At 36.1% G+C, this 20,792-nt stretch overlaps 2 protein-coding genes across 10 annotated transcripts in view; both read left to right on the forward strand.

Moving 5' to 3' along the window:
- The first annotated feature begins 362 nt into the window (after positions 1 to 362).
- On the forward strand, positions 363 to 9,571 carry LOC129244933 (polyadenylate-binding protein-interacting protein 1). Of its 2 annotated transcripts, none has more exons than XM_054882847.1 (2): positions 363 to 497; positions 6,692 to 9,571. In XM_054882847.1, exon 2 carries the CDS (start codon positions 6,804 to 6,806, stop codon positions 8,361 to 8,363), a length of 1,560 nt encoding a protein of 519 aa, XP_054738822.1. In that variant the 5' UTR covers positions 363 to 497; positions 6,692 to 6,803; the 3' UTR covers positions 8,364 to 9,571. The 2 variants fall into 2 exon arrangements, with proteins under 2 accessions (XP_054738822.1, XP_054738823.1); XM_054882848.1 differs by lacking the exon at positions 363 to 497 and adding an exon at positions 640 to 1,073.
- Positions 9,572 to 13,659: 4,088 nt separating this feature from the next.
- The window catches only part of LOC129246226 (protein 4.1 homolog), a 111,894-nt gene continuing 104,761 nt past the window's right edge, over positions 13,660 to 20,792 (forward strand). For 3 of the 8 annotated variants that reach the window (XM_054884869.1, XM_054884871.1, XM_054884870.1), the window contains exons 1-2: positions 13,660 to 13,704; positions 14,039 to 14,537. The gene's annotated coding sequence lies outside the window, so the exon portion shown is untranslated. The remainder of the gene's footprint in view (positions 13,705 to 14,038; positions 14,538 to 20,792) is intronic. The other 5 variants (XM_054884863.1, XM_054884867.1, XM_054884864.1 and 2 more) reach the window with 5 other exon arrangements.

Below are 20,792 nucleotides of genomic sequence, written 5' to 3' on the forward strand. Positions count from 1 at the left end.
CACTCGGTATTGTTGCCAGTAGTTTTAGCAATATTCGTGATTTGTCACGAATATGCCGAACATTTTTACCATCATAAATTCCATAAACTAAAATAATATGGGATATCTAGCCATTTTTTATAAATGGGCTAAAGAAAAGTACAGTAGGAGGCAATGCCAGACATTATTTGGTAAAATTAGTATTCGTGGCGCATTTTGTGTTTACATTGTATTTTTTGAAATAATTAGTAAAAAATTTAAAATAATTACTTGAAAAATTTGAAATTTCTCGAAACTAACTGCTGGCAAGTTATTGGAAAAGAACGTGAACACAACTATTGTAAAAGTGAACCACATGCAAAGAAAGAAGAAGCAGTTTTGCCTCATCTCTGTTTTCTGTTTCTTTGCGAAGTGTCGTTGGCGAATTGATAGTGCGTTGTAGCTTGAGCAATTTAATATTTCGTGAAAACTTAGGAATAAATTAAACAATTTTTCAAGATTTATTCGTGGAAAAATAGGTAAGTAGCTTTAATTAAAGTCTTGCAAAGGATCAGCATAGTTTTTTTGTTTTATTTCCACACGCCGTGATCGTACAAACGTGGATGGAAAAACTAGCAAAAACGAATGTAAGACATGGGAAACTCGGAAAGGGAAAGCCGATGAAGTGGTTTTTCTGGTAGTATATTATACATAGTTTCGAGGTGATAAAAATCTTCCATTAAATCACGTTGAATAATTGTTGATGGTGTACTTGTATACATGAAAATTATATAAATATTTGGAGTTTTGAAAATTATTAAATTAGTTGGTCATGGGTGAAATTTAAAATTTGACAACGCAATCTAAATCTGTCCACAAGGCATTAATAAAAATGGAAAAGTGAAAAGGCATGAGTAGATCAGAAATTTGAAAAAAAGGAACGAAGAAAACAAAAAACGAGTGCACCCGTCTGACCGCCAGCGTGTCTGTTGGTCGTCATTGAAGTAGCAAAGAAAAGTTGACGAAAAGCCGAAGAGGCAGAAGCAGCCAATGAAATATAGAATTGGAGGAAGTTAAATAACATTTTCGAAAGTTATGTGAATAGGACTTTGCAGGTATGACATATAATTTTTGTTTAGCGGCAAAAAGTGATATCGGTGAGAAGCATTAAAGGCGTCGACGTGTAGAAAAATATGATGTGAGAGTGGAGTGAAATGCGGAATGAGCGACGGTGTTAAAATTAATAGCATTGGGTTTTAAATATATGTGTGACCTCGGCTATCAATTAATTAATGAAAAGTATTTATGATATTTTGCGGCATTACCAAGATTAAATACATAATATATAAGAAATTAGTTTTAAAATAAGCTATAATTGAATATACAAGATTTTAAGATAAAGACGAGTTATTAAGTATTGAGCTTTAAAAAATTATTAAAAAATCTATCAATTAATATTCATTTGTTTTAACATTGTTTTTCGAATTGATAAATTTCGGCCTGTATTATTTCGAGGGTTTTGGATGCGACTCGTGGAAATCTTTTATATTTCGATTAAAAGGTTAAATGACCTTTCTAATGTTGCCGAAAACATAGTTTTATGTTTGTTGGATTTGCTATCTTCCATACAAGTTTTTTTAAGAACTTAAAATTATAATACAGGGTGGGCCATATAGCGTTTGCTTTTGAACCACCTATTTTTTTGAGAATGGTAACACAAATGACATGTCAAATGTGTTCATAATTTACTTAAAGGTTTGACATTTACGAAATGGGACGCTATACGCTTGAACAAAATTGGGAAATATTGAAAACCTATTTCCAAAGTGGTGAGTCTTCTTCTTCTTTTCCGATGAAGCTCATTTTCACATCGGTGGCTACGTCAATAAGCAAAATTGTCGGATTTGGGGCTCAGAAAATCCACACGTTACTGTAGAGAAGCAAATGCATCCACAACGAGTCACTGTTTGGTGCGGTTTTTGGTCTGGCGGCATCATCGGGCCATTTTTTTCGAAAATGAGCGAGGAGCCGCGGTTACAGTAAATGGCCAGCGTTACCGTGACATGCTTAACGAGTTTTTGTTTCCAAAAATTGAAGAGGATGACATGGACGACATTTGGTTTCAACAGGACGGTGCAACTTGTCACACTGCCAAAGTTACACTCGAACTTTTGGCTACCGTTTTTGAAAACCGAATAATCAGCCGAAATTCCGTTATCAATTGGCCGCCTCGGAGCTGTGAGTTAGGCCCGTTGGACTATTTTTTGTGGGACAAATGCTATGCGAACCATCCAGAGACGATTGATTGAACTTGCCATTCATGAAATTGGACCCCAAACAATCGAAAATGTGCTTAAAAATTGGGTTGATCGAATGGTCTACTCGTGGCAGTCATTTGAACGATATTATTTTTCATTCATAAATGACAATATTCAATCTTCAAAATAAAAAAAAAGTTTGAAAAAATATTGATAAGTTTTTTTTTTTATAGCCGATTCAAAAAGCAAGTTTTACATGGCCCACCCTATACAAAACAGAAAAATTGTTGGAAATAATTTGTTTTATTTTAATCTGGTAGATAATTTCATGGAATTTATTTTTTGAATATGATGTGCGGCATATGTCCGCCGGGTCTACGAGTTACATGGTCTATTCGACGGACTAATCCGTGGATAAAAACTCTCTTATCACCTAGAGCGGAATAGTCCGCGCGAACAACAATTTTCTTATCGCCAAGAACGGAATAATCTGCAATAAATAATTTTTTTGTTCAAGTCTGAGGAAAATAAATAATTTTGGTAATCCTGCAACATTCTTTTTCATTAGAATAAACAGTCTTGCCGACGCAAGGTAATTTAAGTACATTGCAAAGGCTTTTTGTCGAAGTTTAGCTGACTAATATTTGTAAACAATCATTCAGTCAGCAATGCTCAACAGCGCTTATTTCGAAAGAAATAAGGACCGATGATGCGGCCAGTGCTCTATGAACTTCTCTAACAGATTTATTTTTATTTTGTTCAAAGTAAATTTCCACAATTTGAAAACGTTATTCTGGCGTTAAACGACATGATGCCAAACCTTAATAAACAGTAATGTCCACACAGTTTGTCATTCTTGATAGTTCACATACAGCTAAAAAAACACCCTGTACGTATTGAACGAGATGTGCTAATACTTCTCTCTTCTGTCTTTGGTCTTCTACTCTTCTACCTACTCTTTTATAAGATTTTATTATTATTTTTTGTAAAATCTAGCCGGTAGCTTTTATTTTACAATAAACTATTATTCTTCATTAAACTAATGCATTTTGAGCTGAAATATAACTACTGGTTGTTCCGTTTGAGACTTCCTAAATAAGCACATAACTCCTTGTATTCTATTTGACGGACATAATCTGAAAAGGCATCTCCAACTATGAGATCGCCACCACGCTTGATCCATTTACAGCAAAACTGTTGTTTTAGCTCGATGTCCTTTTCCTCCGTCTTTACTTTTATTATAAGTATGTATATGCTTATTATGTATAATTACATACAAACCTGAACCCAACGAAAATAATAAAACACAAATCCAAATACAGCAATAGGAAATTTTATGCGGCTTATAAGAATCGGCCAAATTGTACAACACCATCAAAGATATGTAAACGATGTAAACTTGACATTCCTCGCATAAGCAAAACATGGTGTCCTTTAAACGGATACCTTCCGAGAAATGTACTTCATAAGTCACAAAAAAACTAATTTAATCTTACAGGGTTTGATTGAAAAGTAATGATCCTTCCCGCGCGGAGCGTCTGCCAAGCGGTCAACCGAATCGGCTGGTGGGGGAAAATGATCGTTGGACCTTCCCCTTCCACTAGAAACCGGTCCCAGTTCGCTGGCAACAGCGGTGCAGTCAACACCGCTCCGCGCGTGAAAGTTGTATTAAAAGTGTGTTAGGATTTTGCAGTGGCGATGGCCATGCTGATCATCTTTTCCGACTCTGGAGGCATCGTCCACCTCCGTTGTACCTCCAGGAAGCACTGTAACCGCGGCATTTTACAAAGAAGTACTCCTTCGACTGAAAAACCGCGTCGCCCGGGTTCGGCCCGACCTCGTCAATAATTGGACCCTTCATCACGACGATGCGCCGGCGCACACCGCGTTCCTCTGCACCTCTGCATTGGCCAAGATGGGGGTTCCAGTGCTTCCCCACCCTCCCTACAGCCCACACCTGTCCCCTACGGACTTCTTCTTGTTCCCGCGCGTGAAAAGAAAGCTGAAGGGGAGGCGTTTCGACTCCATCGAGGCGATCCAAAAAACTGTGACAGCCGAATTGAACGCGATTCCGGCGGATGAGTTTAACAATTTTTCCTGCAGTGGAAGGGCCGCTACCAGCGGTGTATTGACGCTCAGGGGTCCTATTTTGAAGAATATTAGTTGTATAATATAATGGCGGCCGCCGTAGCCGAATGGGTTGGTGCGTGATTACCATTCGAAATTCACAGAGAGAACGTTGGTTCGAATCTCGGTGGAACACCAAAATTAAGAAAAACCTTTTTCTAATAGCGGTCGCCCCTCGGCAGGCAATGGCAAACCTCCGAGTGTATTTCTGCCATGAAAAAGCTCCTCATAAAAATATCTGCCGTTCGGAGTCGGCTTGAAACTGTAGGTCTCTCCATTTGTGGAACAACATCAAAACGCACATCACAAATAGGAGGAGGAGTTCGGCCAAACTCCCAGAAAGGGTGTACGCGTCAATTATATATATATATATATATATTATATATAGTTGTATAAGCCAAAAGGTTTAATAAAACTTCTTAAAAAATAAGGCTCATTACTTTTCAATCAAACCCTGTAGGTCTGCATTCGAATTTTTTCCGAAAAAAGGAATGAAGAAATTTCTGAGACGTTGCAAAACATTCGCTCTAAGAGGGGCAAATATCACAAAAGGTGCAAGAACGCAAAACTTATAAGAACTTGCAAGTTTTCATGGCGCGCAATTGCACAAAACTAGAAAAAATGAAATATTGCAAGTTATACTATTTTTATGTGAACTTGTTTCTATTTTAACTTTTTCACTACTAATTTTTATTTGTTTATTGTTGTATTAATACTCATAAAAAGCTCTTTTTTAATGGCGAATTCTTACAAGTAAAAATCTATGTAGTAAAAACTTGCATCTTCCCCTCAAAATGAACTTTCACTGAGCACTCAATTTTTCTTCGCAATTTTTTTTGACAAAAAGTTTTCAATGACAAAACGTGATTGTAACAATTCTTCAAACTATCGCGTATGAAAACACACTCTGACATTCTTAACTGTATCTGTCCGAATTAAAACCTTTCCAAGCGCAGTCTGAATTCGATTGCGTAAAGCAAAAACGCAAGTTTTGTCAGGAAATACTTGCAGCAACAGCTAAATGATTTACTGACGACTTATAAGGTCGACGAAAATCCAATAGAATGCTAGAACAAAGATCTCAAATAGCATAAGAAGATTAATTGCCAAGGTGACAGATGGGAAGAACCAGGGCGAAGATATACTGTTCACTAGACAGGGCTAGTTGAACAGGGTATTACTGTTAAAACAACAACAACAACAACCAAGGCGAAGATATCGAAATATCGGGCCGGCTTTGGATAGGTAGAAGCTTAACCTGCTACAATATCTTGAACGTAATTGTGGCAAGATGACTCGAGTTGTTGTGTTGTAGCAGTTTACTAAACCTTGTCAGTGCTATGTAGTCACCGGTTGTCTTGGTCTCAACGCATACCGTAGCTGTCCTGATTACAGCCGACGGTGGTATGGCCTCTCTCTGTACTGGATGCGGTGGATGTTATATTAGGTTTTGGATCTCGTCAGTGAAGTCGAAGAGATGCCTGCAGATGCAACAACAACAAGATGCCTCTTAACGTGCTTGGTGTGGTTCAGCCCCCGTTAAGTACCTGGTTCCTGTGGTAACATCCCAGCAGGAAATGCTTGATGGACATTATATGCCTTGATAACAGTATTTTGGCTGTCTTAAATGTCGCCATTTGGTCGGTGATTGGTATCGTCACCGGTGGCACTGTCTAATGAAAATTTATGGAGTTTCCCTGAAATATTTTTTGTCGGAGCTGCTGGAACGCGGCGGTGGAGAGCGTTGAACATTTCCTCTACCACTGCTCTGTTCTTACCAGAATGCGATATCGCTGTCTAAACTGTTACTTCTTTGGATGTGTAGTAGAGAGACGAAATAGTTTTATCACAACTACATTCGGGATATTGTAGCAGACTCCTGGATGTTGCAGAGAACTCCTACTCATCTAGAATTGAACTATACATATTTAGCATATGTGCAGCATGTGCGGGTACACCCAACACTACACGAACCATCACTTCACATGCCCACTTAAACTCGCTAATTGGACACCCCTTTCCCTCGACCCAACTTGTCGCAGAAGCCTATTTCATAGGCTTATCGCTACCTTCCGCAGTTAGAAACCGTCTATTCCTTCCACACTGCACAAGCACTTAACAGAAAGATGTTATATTCCCTGATTTAATCTCCCCAACGGGCAGTCCTGTTGCTCGAATTTAAATCCGACCGATCATTTCAGCTAGAATGCTGAAAAATTATGAGGAATGCTGTTCGTTTTTAATAAAAGGGTGCCTTTTTTAATATTTGTAAATTATATTTATTTAATTTGTTTTGTTAAATTTATGCAATGTATTTTACCATTTTATACATTTGTTTTTTTTTTCAGGAATTTTACAACGAACCGAATTGCAAAGTTTAAACGAATCATAGGAATAAACCATAGAATATTAGAGTAAGCCACCTTAATATTTTAAACACCAAGACATAAATAAAATATTATGGATATAACTCCGGGTCGTGCCCCATTTACTGAGGATGAAGATTATACACCATTGCGAAAGCCAAAGTCGGCCAGCAATACACCAACACACGGCGCTACGTCGCATTCGCTAACTGCGAATCCCACTGACGCTTATGTACGCACTGTGTCGCCATCAAAACTGTCACCGTACGCTAAAGAGTTCGTGCCGCGCTTCGGTGGCAGCGGTAGCAACTCCGCGGTTGGAGCTCAAGAGCGGTTAGAACGTCATCAACAACAGTACAATCAGCAAAACTATCAACAATATCAGCAGCAACCGGCGCGTCTACAACGCTACTCAAATGGTTACCAACATAATCATAATCTTAGCCATAATCAGCAACAATACGGTCAACAAATCACCTCACTGACTGCGTCTGTGCAGGAGCGCTTGAAGATAGGAGCTGGAGCCAGCAGTAGTGGGAGTAAAAATACTGCCAATAATTATTACAACCAACAACATCAACAGCATCAACATCAACACCATCCCAGACATAACAAGCATCATAATAATCAACAGTCGCAACATCATCATAATCAGCATCACGGTGGACAAGGCCGCTACCAACGACACAATAATGCCGGTGCATCCAGTTCAACTGGTGGCAGTGGTAATACCGGGTCAGATGTGGAAATGATTGCACTTGACTATTTGCAGACCGTCATTCAATGTCTTAATCAAAATCCTGGCCAATTTGACACAATTGCCACGCGGTTTCTTACCATATTTGAGGGAATGGAGAATAACCAATATGTGCTCTCGAATGCCATGGAAGACATTTTTAATGAATCTATACAGAATCCCAACTTCCGCTACATGGGCGCCAAGCTCTACAACCTTTTGCACATGCTCAACTTAAAGAAAGACTCGCTTTTCCACACGCTGCTCAAGTGTAAGCTGGACTACCACCAGCAGGAGGTTTTGCAGTATATGCAGAGTAACCAGCAGCAAAAAGTACGTGAAACAGCTCTCTTCCTCGCCGAATTGTATATGCAGTTGCGCGGTGATGACACTCGTATCCACCTAATTGCTGAAAATATAGTGTATTCACTTAAGCAATTGCTGTCGAAGGAGTCCTCAGACAATGTCCGTTGCATTTGCTTAACACTGAAATTGGCGGGCTATGATCTGACTGCGGACTGTCCCACTGAAATGCGTGAAATTATAGAACGTTTGGACGCTGTGAATGTTAAGTGGCCGGGAAAATATCCGCTGGCGGCAAATGTTATATCGTTGCAGAAGAACAACTGGGGTCGAAAAGTGAATTCGCCAACTGCAGAGGTTGAGGCTGCGGCTACAGCGGCGGCGAAAACTCCCGAACCGTTGCGCATGAGTGATGAGCCTATCTTTTACGGACCGGATGGGCGTGAACTTACAGCAGAAGAAACTGACTTTTTAGCAGACGGGGCAGCGGCGATGCCGGGTAGTGGTTCTACAGATGAAGACGCTGATCTCGATGTTGATTTGGATCCCGAAATGGACGAGGAGACTGAAAAAGCTTACAAAGAGTTTTGCAAGCAAAATAATGCCAACACATAGGTAAAGGCAGAGCAGTTCAACGGCAGTAGAGTAGTTACGCATAAAAGGCGGAAAAATATTGACCATATTCCAAAAACTCGAAATTCATGCAGCAAGAAACAGTATGCATATAAAAGTATAGTACCCTGTCAATGTATCATTAAGTGTCTATCCAATTTCAAGGCATTTTATGTGAAATTAATGCTGTGAGATTCTGGACTTTTTTAGATAATTTTTTGGGGGTTGCTTTACAATTAGGTTGAAATTACAGTTGTCGCATGTGATGCTAAATCAAAAAGGAAATAAAAAATAACTTAAGTATAACTAATTTAGAATTTTAAAAGGGAAAGGACCATATAGTAGAATAGTGAAAGACTACTTTTACTTTTGTGTGAAATTATTCAAAAGCGATCTTGGATGTGATATTATTAAACGCATAAATTATTAGTTATTTGGCGATTGTCTAATATGTTTGTTGTAGCTTTCAATTTAGATGTAATATTTTTTTCAAATTTGAAAAAAATTCTATTACTCAGAACCTTAGCTGAACATTAAAGACTTATCTAGAAGCAAATTCGCGTTTTGGTTTCTTGTTTTTTCGGATATCATGGTAATATCTCTTGTCTCATACGTATATTTTCGGATCCTTTGTTTTAAATATACATACATAATATGTATTTATAATAGGTCACTAAATTTTAGTCTTTCAGCGAGTATTTACATTCACTTCCTAATCATCCGATTAGTCATGTTCTTAATAATAAACTCTTAATACCTCGAAATTGCTCTAGACTGATTAGCGAACGGCGAATGATTAACTGTAATTTCAGCTCTCCGAGGGCTAGTTAACAAACGGAACTAATTGGTCGATTTTTGTTTTATTGCCTTCCGAGCTTCCGTTTTGAATAGGCGTCTAAGAGTTTATGTTCGTTCTTCGTCACGCCCTCACGTCGTCACTATGACTTAATTTTTTATATTTTATAATAAGCAACTTAACTCATTTATTTCCGTTTTGTTTGTTCACGATCTTCTGTCAAATTAATTAGATGCATGCACAGTTGGTTCATTTCTTGCATTTTAGTTATGCATGATATTGTACAATTTTGACTGGAATTGTAAACGAAATTAATTCGATTTAGTATTTGAAATGTTTAACTCGTCTTATTTTCTTTATAAAATGACTATGTATGGCTATAAAAAATTAAAGCGAAAAAAAGTTAAAATAATTTAAAAACGAAAATTGTGAAAAAAATATTAAATTAGTTGTAAAATAAAAACAAAAAAACGAAACAAAAAAATTGCATGAAAGAAAAAACAATAATGTGTCGTTTTTGTCTGTTCCGATATCTTTGGATTTAGAAACTCGTTTGGAGATGTAAGTTAAGTTATGTTTTTGAAAATGAAATCAAATGAACATAACTCAATTACATTCGGTACACCCTTTTTTATGGATCATTGAAAAGAAAAACAAAAAAAAAACATTCCCAATGTATTGTCCAACAGTGTTTACTCAACACGAGCAAACGCTAATAAATATGAAATAAATATGTCTATCAGGCCCACTTTGTCGAAGGCAGTACTAGTTCAGAGGGTAGATTTTTTTTCTTTTTTCATGCGGCGTTGAAGCTCAAACTTTTTGGCCGAAAGTGCAATTAAGTGCGATTTCAAATGAAATTTCTGTTTTCAAACTGGTAGAATTTTTGTAGTAGATTTTAACGTTCTAACTCCTACTTAAATAAGTATTTTTGACCAGTAATAAAGACAGCAATAGTTAAGCATCGCTAAAACGGCAATTAGTCGGTCAAAATGTGTCGCGAAAATTTTAAGCGGGCATTTTTACGGGGGTCACTGAATATAAAAAACTTGTACAGGTATAAGTGTGTGAGAGAGCTTTGCGAACACTTACACTTAGATAATAGGTAATACATTGGATGAATTTTATATTTTATACATCATAATTTCTCTACTGCACCCATGTATCCCTTACCCCATTTTGGGGGTTTTCTATTGCTAACATTTTTATCTAAATCTTTTCGTGTTGCGTGTTGTAACACACCAAATTCCAAATGGATTTGAAGAAAATCTATACCGGAGCCAAAGTAGGTTTTTTGTTATAATATGGTGTGGAAGTAGTATACCTATATTGATTTCTCGGATCTGCGACAAAACCTAAGTATTTTCACCAGCTTTTCTTTTTATGTCCACTATTTGTTTACAAAAGCTCATTGCTTAACATAAATTCAATTTTAATTTTGTATACAAAACTTAGAAAAAGTCCATAAATTTATACATTTTTGCCAAACTTTTAGATCCGGACTTGTCGAGAATATGAAATTAATTGATCTATTTGTTTGTGAACGTAATGGCTTTGGTATGTTCATGTACAGGGTGGGCCATATAGCGTTTGCTTTTTGAACCACCTATTTTTTTGAGAATGGTAACACAAATGACATGTCAAATGTGTTCATAATTTACTTAAAGGTTTGACATTTACGAAATGGGACGCTATATGCTTGAACAAAATTGGGAAATATTGAAAACCTATTTCCAAAGTGGCGAATCTTCTTCTTTTCTGATTTTCACATCGGTGGCTACGTTAATGAGCAAAATTGTCGGATTTGGGGCTCAGAAAATCCACACGTTACTGTAGAGAAGCAAATGCATCCACAACGAGTCACTGTTTGGTGCGGTTTTTGGTCTGGCGGCATCATCGGGCCATTTTTTTTTCGAAAATGAGCGAGGAGCCGCGGTTACAGTAAATGGCGAGCGTTACCGTGACATGCTCAACGAGTTGTTTCCAAAAATTGAAGAGGATGACATGGACGACATTTGGTTTCAACAGGACGGTGCAACCTGTCACACTGCCAAAGTTACACTCGAACTTTTGGCTACCGTTTTTGAAAACCGAATAATCAGCCGAAATTCCGATATCAATTGGCCGCCTCGGAGCTGTGAGTTAGGCCCGTTGGACTATTTTTTGTGGGACAAATGCTATGCGAACCATCCAGAGACGATTGATCGAAGTTGCCATTCATGAAATTGGAGCCCAAACAATCCAAAATGTGCTTAAAAATTGGGTTGATCGAATGGCCTACTGTAAAGCCAGTCGTGGCAGTCATTTGAACGATATTATTTTTCATTCATAATTATTTTCAATCTTCAAAATAAAAAAAAAAAGTTTGAAAAAATATTGATGTTTTTTTTTTATAGCCGATTCAAAAAGCAAATTTTACATGGCCCACCCTGTATATATGTATGTATAATTGGCGCTTGCACCCTTTTTGGGCGTGCGTCTTGCTGTTGTTCCACAAAATGGAGCGACTTACAGTATGAAGCAAACTCCGAACCCCATCTGCCGCCTTCCGAGTAAAACTGTTTCTATCATTTGGTGTTTCATACCCGGACATTTGAACCCGCGCACTTCCGAATGGGTTGGTGCCAACAATGGCTTTGGTATACTACTAACATACCAACCTTGGGCCGAGGAAAAATTCTGTTTCGACGGGTTGAATCAAAAGTTAGATGGATGTTAGATAAGTGGGCTTAAGATTAAGAGGCCATGTGAATAGGTAGTTAGTATCTTGGGGTCGGTTCTGCTTGATTCTGAAGCTTTTCGTTCTGGTGGTTCCGATGATGGCATTCGCGAGTTGGGAGTTTAGGAAGGTGGTAAGAGACTCCCGATGAATGTTTATGAACTGTCTGGCCGCCGTAGCCGAATGGGTTGGTGCGTGACTACCATTCGGATTTCGGAGTACGTTGGATCACATCTCCGTGAATGAAGAAACAGTTTTTTTTCTAATAGCGGTCGCCCCTCGGCAGATAATGGCAAACCTCCGAATGTATTTCTGCCATGAAAAAGCTCCTCATAAAAAAATATCTGTTCGGTGTCGGCTTAAAACTGTAGGTCTCTCCATTCGTGGAACAACATAAAGACGCACGCCACAAGGAGGACCTTGGCCAAACGCCAAAAAAGGGTTAGTGTAGTCGAAGAGATGTCTTCAAACTTGCCTGGGAGGTGGCCCCGCCGACGCTGTCAAGATGGTGGATAAAACGATTACCGCTTAAGCGATTTTGACTGAGTTTAAAAAGTGTGCTAGTAGTTTTTTGTACTAATCGGCGCCAGTTTGAAGCATCAAGCGAAGCAAATTCGTTCTCCACTTGCTCTAGCCCAAGGCAGGCCTTCGTCTTCCTGTGCTACCACCAGCAGGTGCCCCATCTCCTTTCACACGCCTTTTCCAAGGTAAAGTCCAATAAGTTTATTGATGGCTTTAGTATTTTGACCAATATTCTCCATAGGACTTTTTATGTGAAGTTCAGAAGACCAATTCCGCGATTGCAGGGCCATTCTTGTTGTGGCCCCACCAATAATTTTAGGGTTTCCCCCACAGATTCGGCTATTTGGAATTTAACATAATGTGTGTGAAGGCGCTATGAATTTATGGATCCGAATTGGAAAATTCTGTGATCGGACGAAATGGTTTGTTTTCCAAAGAAAAGTCAACGTAGCTCCCAAAGTTCTTTTTTAATAGAAGCTACTGTTAGGTGGACGAGTGTTTCTTTTTGAGAGTATGATTGAGTGCAAGGTTTGACAGGCAATTCGAAGAGACAATTGAAATTCCAATTAGATGAGCGACCCATGAGTAAAAATAAAAACCGAAACTGAAGGTGGGGGTGGGGGTTCGGGGTCAGAACCCGAATCAATATAAAATGCAAGGGCTGAGTATTGCCGAAAAATATTAAAAGTAGAAGGAAATAAATAAGTATTATTGCTGAACAGAGAAATCTTGTAGTAATATATCGGTGTGTGTGTTGGTTACGCGCGCTGGAGTTTTTCTCCCTTGTATTGAATAGAGTTATATTATATATAAATGTCGCAAGCAATGCTTAACAAAATAAAATCTTACCTTAAGAGAGTACGTGTGTACTATTTTTTAAACAATTCGTACAGTGATGTGTCATTGTGAGTAACAGAGTCGCATTTAATAAAAGAGTATTAAGTATTTGAGATTTATAAGCGCAAAAACATTACTTTTTGAATTATTATCCCCTTAAATTTCAAAAGGAGCTGGGGCTCGTGTATAAGTATGAAGATTTTTGAAAAATCCTTATATGTGAGTCAAAATATTTTTAATTTAAAGCCAAAGTGAAATCAACTGTGCCTTCATAAAATGTTTCTCAATAATTTTAAACCGACGCCCTGGCAAATCAACCAATTGAAGAGAATTTTGAGCAGAGAGAGAGAGTGCTTGCGCCACCACCCGTTTGTGTATTTGCCGTTGCATCGATGCCAACAGAAAGTCAATTTGAGTCAGTTCGAGTCTCTTGTTCGTATCGTTCACTAGTGTTTTAGAATTTTATATCCGTAAGATTCTTTGGTGCTCTACGCTAAATATTTTTTCAAGAATACAAACAGCTACATACATACGTGAAAAATAAAACTGAATGAATTTTCAGTGATACATACATACATGTATGCGCATATGTACATATATCCATGGCTTTGGGTATATATATGTACCTATATGTATATGTACATATGCGCTATATTGTTTTATATTTCTTATGCTAAAATTTATGGAATGTCTTATGTTAAAATATAATGTTTTTGCTTAAATACATACTTCCGTAGGCACGATTGTGTATGTATGTATGTATGTATGTATGTAATGCTTTTATTTATATCATAATTTTCGTAGGAATTGAAAAACAAATTCAATTTTCTTAGTGAACATAAAGTGAAAGAGGCAGTTAATTATATTACGAAGTAAGTGTGAAAGTGTGCGTTGCTAACGAAAAAGGAACACAAATTTTACTAAATTTTTGCATGCCAAAAGGTTAGAACAAAATTTGTTGCGATAAATCAATAGTTTTAATAAAACGAATTAATTTTATATTAAAGTGTTACCAGCTAGTGCGCCCGAAAGCAGGCCTTGAAAAAAAAACACAAAAAACAACAAACAACGAAAGTGTCTGATTTGTAATTTTCTATTATTTCCATTGAATCGAGCAACAGTAATATCTACCGACAATACGTAAATCGTGTACGGCAATACGAAGAACAGACAACCCCTCTAACACTCTATATCCTGCCACCCAAAAGGCCGTTGAATTAAATTCCATTTTGCTATATTTTCTTCACATCAACATTGGTGGTGGTTGTGTCTGTTAACGAAAGGATAAGCAACAGACAAATAGGTAAGTTAAAAATCAAACTGCTCAAATGCATATACATACATATGTACGTATGCATGCGTGCTCATTAGACTGAAAATCAAAAATATTCCGAAAATTATCATTAATGTTATTCTGAAATAAATGCGGAAAAATGTCATAGTAACCAGAGTTATGCTCTTTTTATAATAAGGCTGTTATTTGTTGCTGCGTAGAAAAATATATTTTTCTGTTGTAGAGTTATAGAGAATTTGATATAAAATGCTTGCAATGATCTACAAAAATTGTGTAAAAAGTGTATAAAAAATAAATTCATGACAGAAGATTTGGCAGATTATTACAGTAGAGCAAAAAAAAAAAAATTAAACAACAAATCATGTATTTTATTTTTGATTTTGATGAAATGCCATTAGCAAAAATTAAAAATTTAGAGTAATTTTAACAATTTGACAATTAAAAAAAAGCAAATCAGCTGATCTACTTCTATCATATTACCTGTTCAATGTGCCCTGATTTATATACAAAACTATCTGTATACATATTTCTATCTCTAAAAAAAAAGTTCTTACCACAAAAGGCGGTGCTATCAAAGGAAAATTGAAATAATAAAAAAAAAAAAATAAAAAAATCATAAATTTACCTAACATGGTCCCAGATCAAGGCAAAAGCCAAAAAACAGACACATTGGCAAGCTTTTGTTTCGGCCCTTTGCGTGACAGCAAAAAAAAATTAATAATTTACATAAATAAATTAATAAAATAGATGATACAACAATCTTATCGTTCCTATATTAGAAAAAAGAGGACAATCCTTTTGATTTTTTAGAGAAAAATTTAATTTTTTTACCAAACTTTATTCAGACAGATTTTAACGATTGACAGTTGCGACAGTTGCGATTGACTACTAGTTTTAATGTTGCCTTTAAACACAGAAAATGTATGCTTGAGAGCCAGAAAGTATATATGCATATGTATGTACATTTACTTATATATGCAAAGTGCTGAACATTCCGCTTGTTTTCATGAGAACATTTATTTTTTTGAAGGCACTTAAACGGAAAATCTGCGGAATAATTTTCGGGTAGCCTTGCCTAGTTACGGTTGGCTTTTCTCCCATTCAGTATCTATAGGAAAAGTAAAACGTGCTTTTAATTTTATTATTTAAAAAAGAAAAAAAAAAGTCTAATTTAAGTTGTACGCCACTCATACACACATATTTATGAGCAATTCGGTAGTGTGTACGCGCTGGAGAACTGCAATGCTGACGCCTACGCTAACACGTTAGCCCGCCAGACTGCTAAATCGCCGCCACTCGCCCTAGGTGGCTCCTAAAAAGCTTACAACATAGAACGGCAGCAACGAAAGCGTGACCACAAAATCAGCAATGTCTCACTATGACTTCATAGTTACTCATACAATGAAAGCCAAAGTGGACACAGACAGCCATATGCACATAGATGTATATGCATATAGTTATATTCATATATGTATGTATGTGTGTACTTGACTATAAACATTTACATACATACATATCGAGGCGCTGGCACTTTACTCACCCATATATGTGTATGTATGTATAATTGCATACACATAAGAATATGGTTACTTGTATGTTTGGGAGATGGCCTACAGTGGTTTTATCCATCAATTCGCTTTTATTTAGGAAAGACTTTGTTGCTGTTGCTTGTTTTTGTAATGGGGCGAAAGAACTCGTTGCCTGTTGACTGCAGCTGTTGTTGCTTGGTTAATTTATTTGTTGCTAACACCAATAGCAGTGTGTGTGTGTGTGTGTGGATATACTAATAGACATTGTTACACATTTTGATAACAAAAAACAAAAATAACAAACGCAAGAAACTTTCACGCATACATACATACATAATACACGCATACGAGTATCAATAGTAAATGCGCAAAGAACCGGTCGAATGCTTCGATGAGCAACAAATGAATAACAAAAAAAATACAACAATGCTATCATGAAAAACAAGTCAAGAGACGGCGAAATATCAAGAAACACAACAACCAACTGACTAACAAAAGTGGTTGCCATTGGTTTTCATGTGTACTTACATACATGCACATACACATTCATTCATACATACATACACATGCATATCTAGATTTATGTATGAGAAACCGCGAACATAATATAGGTTGGGCAGCTTTTTGACTTTTGTCATTAAGTTTCTTCGATATTGTCTGCTTATTCCCTCTTGAACATTGCTTCTCACTACTTTTTTCGACTCTCTTGTTGTTTTGAATAATTTGTATATGTATCAGTTTTCGCGCCTTCCTATTTCTTTTAGCTATTTTTCATATACTCTGCTGCACATTTCGTGTTTCCAGTTTCTGTTTTGTTTTGCGTTTGATCTCTTTAACTCTCTTATTTCTCTTGAATCGTGCCTTTTTACCACTTGTGCTCTTATAATTGGCACCCGCCTGCGACTATGGAACCAATTTTCGCATACACATACATACATACTTACACATACATATATGTCTTTTATACCTGCGTGCGTATTTAATTGTTAATTTTATAAACGCAAATGTATCTCTTTCTGGGCGTCCGGAGCGCGAGCAAAAGTAGACATGATCAAAACAATAAAATTGCTGTGTTGTTATTTTCGCCTTTGACATCATCTTCGTTTAATTTTGAACGATTTTCTTTCAATATGGTTTCACTTTATTATTCTTTTTGTGGATGTCATTTGAAGACAGTCGATATTGAAGAACAGTTTCCATGCAGCTCAACTCTTCTACCAATTTTTAAATCTGGTTTCAAAGCATGACTGGTTTGATTATAAAATATGTTTTAAAAAACTGTTAAACAACATTTTTGTTTTTATTGTAATCTAGATAGATTTGTAAACCTCAAAGCAGTTTTATTACTATAACTTTTTTCTCGTCTCTGCCTAAATATATATTTCAGTTCTTTGAGTTATGGCAGTGCATTTCTTCTGGTCGGAATAAAGTTGGCTCTAAATATGAATGTATGGGTATAATAAACTTTTGAGATTTTCACATGGCGAACTTGTTTGAAAACTGCGTATGTATGTATGTATTATATGTACATATGTATACGTATACGTATCTATGTTTTGACCCACTTTACTATTCTACTAATTGTCTTTTCATATGCATATGCTAACATGTACATATGTATATATGTATGTATGTAAAACCTTGGCATAGAAAAATTACTTACGTACAGTTGCAAGCATTCAAATCCGGACGCCAAAAAACTATAATTTTTGCTGCATTACTTGTTTATATTCGAACGATTTAATATTTTTGTAGGTTACAAATACTATGCGAAAAAGCTTATTTAAATACATAAGGAGGGCTAAATTCGGGCCGGATGGAACTTTATATATCCGCACATATTTTAATAAAATTTAATTTAATCTGGTTCTTAATTTTTTAAATCAAACAAACTTAGAGACAATGAGATGTCAGACGTGCAGACTGTAATTTAGAAAAAGAACTATATGAGGTGGGGAAAAAGAACTATACCCTAAACTGGGTGTGGAATGGCTTTGGGTATACCCAATTTTTTTAAATTTTACTTGCGTCGTACTTCGGTTTATAATAGAATCATTTGTGCCTAGCTTGAGAAATTTTGCTTTAGTTATAACAGTTATAAAAATTACCGTTACATGGTTGGTGGGCGTGTTTCCATTCCAAATTAAACTTAACAAGCTTCTCCAATATGGTCTTTTATTTCTCTCAAATTTTTTGAGGATGTAATGGCGTCTCAGCAATGGCTTGTGGATTATGTTCACTCCAAATGCGACAATTTTGCTTATTGACATACCCATTCAACCAAAAGTGAGCTTCATCGCTGAACAAAATTTTCTTGTGATGCGTCGCGCGAACCGAACCATTATTTTCGTAATAAATTTGCACGATTTGCAAACGTTGTTCCGGTGTAAGTCTATTCATTATGAAATGGCAAACCAAACTGAGCATAAATCAAGTGACAGCTGTCAAAAAGACCATCTACGAAAAAAGTAGTGCCAACATGAAAACTTAACCTCTAAAAAAACACCCTTTACATGTATGTGTGCACGTCTATACCTATACCGATCTTAAGTAGGAGTTAACACATAATAGGAAATTAGCCATCTGAGTCAGGCGATTAAACTATTATATTTTGAGGTCTGTATGTTTTCGTACAAATTTCTGTACTGCATAGTCTATGAACTATTTCCAAAAGTATTGCACAGTTTTTAATCTATTTTGCAAATACAAACGTTCGAGCAACTTTCTCTGATGTGTCCTTCACATGCCTGGTCTTCTGACAAGAAATAAGGAACGACGAATTCGCCATACCCTACTTATTTACTTAGTTACGGTGCATATCTTTCTTTCTGTAAGACCGCAACTTTTTTCTCTTGTCACTTTCGTTAATTTTCTTAAAAGCAGAAACCGAAAATAACCGGGCCTACCATGACAAGAACCGGGCCATTTATCAAAAAAAAAGAGCTCACAATAACCCTTATAAAAAACGTTTCGCTTATTAGCTTTAGTTGAAAATCCGTTGTTTGCGTGCTGACACTGTTTTGTAAGCATTGTTTTCAATAGCCTGCGGGCAGTATTATGCAAGCCATGTTAGGCGACCCATATAGCCCAGCATTCAAAATTGAGTTTCTCAAGAAAATGTCTGTACTTTTAGCATTACTTTAGGTAAAGCATACTTCTAACATTAATAACAATATGATTTTATAATTTTTGTTTATGCGTTTGAGGTAAAAAAACGAGAAAAAAAATTATTTGAAATATATTTTAAATAAATATTATTTGAAACATTTTTTTAATATTATTTGAAGTATTTTTAAAAAATTCAAATTTAGTTATTTTCAAAAATGTATTGCTCAACTGCAATTATGCCCTACAGCTCTTATTCACAATTTTTTTTTTTAGGATCAATAGATTTCGAGATAAAAATTCTTGAAAAACGATTACTAAAAAATTTTATTAGTAATAACTTGCAAAAAATTGAAATTTTGCAAAACCGTTTGGCACACTTCAAATGTCTACACGCCATAAATAAATAAAAAATTAATAAGTAGCAACATATTCTGAAATTCAAAAGTTCAAGGATAGGTGGAATGCTCCTTATGTCCTTACGAGTATATAATAAATACGTAATTTTTAAGAACACTGTCATGCGTGATCGCTCATTTCCATGACCAGTCTTTCTTGCCAGGTTATATCCACTCGGTGCAGAGCATTGATAAAGCCATACATTTGTTGAACTGCAAAATTTATTAATTCCATAGAGGTAAAAAATTCTAAAGTAGCTGTTCACATAAATATGTATTTCATTAACTGTCCTATGTAAAACTAAAATCAAATGTATTCAGATTTTATCAACTAATTTTCATCCACTAAAATGTTGCTAACAAGTTAAATAATGACGCTGTCAATGAATGAAAATGCTCTGAACGCTCGGGATGCGAACTGGGTGGGTATGAATAATCTCAAAATGCGAATTCAAACCCGTTAAACGAGATATCTTTACTCACAACTTATTTACAGTGGAACATTCATACATACCAATAGTTAATACATTCATGCATAGGTACATACGCACATACGAAACAGCCTTTTATATTAACCTATTTTAGCTCGACTTATTCAATATTTGCTCGTATGTGAGACATAATTCTCTTCATTCTGGCTTAAAGTTAATTTATAACAACTGAAAAAAATATTCTTCGACAATTTTTATTAATTTCTATTCTAAATATATTATAATACTAGCTTTAACCCGCGGCCCCGCTCGCGTAGGAGTAGTTTTGAGGGATTTAGGATATGTATATAAAAGGATATGTATATAAAAAAATAATTTCATAGAAAATAATTTTTTATTAATAACCATAATATTACAATACCCGGCAACCGTTGCTATGCCTCATTTAATAAAATCAAAACAACCAATCAGAAAAATATCAAGCAAAATTATTTTTTTTAATTTTCTATCTCAAACCGTTTTTGAACTTTGCATTTGGGTCATAGTTGAACAGCTTATGCGGATTATGAAGTCTAGAGTGTGCTATAAATAGTGGAAAATAGGAAAAACTAAGATTTTTTAGATCAAATTTAAGCAAATATTCGATTATTAGTGACGAATGCGAGTGGTGGCGCGGCCTGGGGGCTGTGGGAAGGGAGTTCCATTATAAAAACATGCCTATAACCTTCATTGGGTGAAAATATGAATGTATAAAAATTTTTACGTCATTTGGTGTTGTCGTTTCGTAGTGATGCGCGGACA

The sequence above is a fragment of the Anastrepha obliqua genome, chromosome 4 (assembly GCF_027943255.1).
Source record: "Anastrepha obliqua isolate idAnaObli1 chromosome 4, idAnaObli1_1.0, whole genome shotgun sequence".
NCBI classification, from domain to species: Eukaryota; Metazoa; Arthropoda; class Insecta; order Diptera; family Tephritidae; genus Anastrepha; species Anastrepha obliqua.

Bases quoted from the DNA above. Each gene is read 5' to 3' on its own strand.
- LOC129244933 (XM_054882847.1), top strand. From the start codon at position 6,804: ATGGATATAACTCCGGGTCGTGCCCCATTTACTGAGGATGAAGATTAT.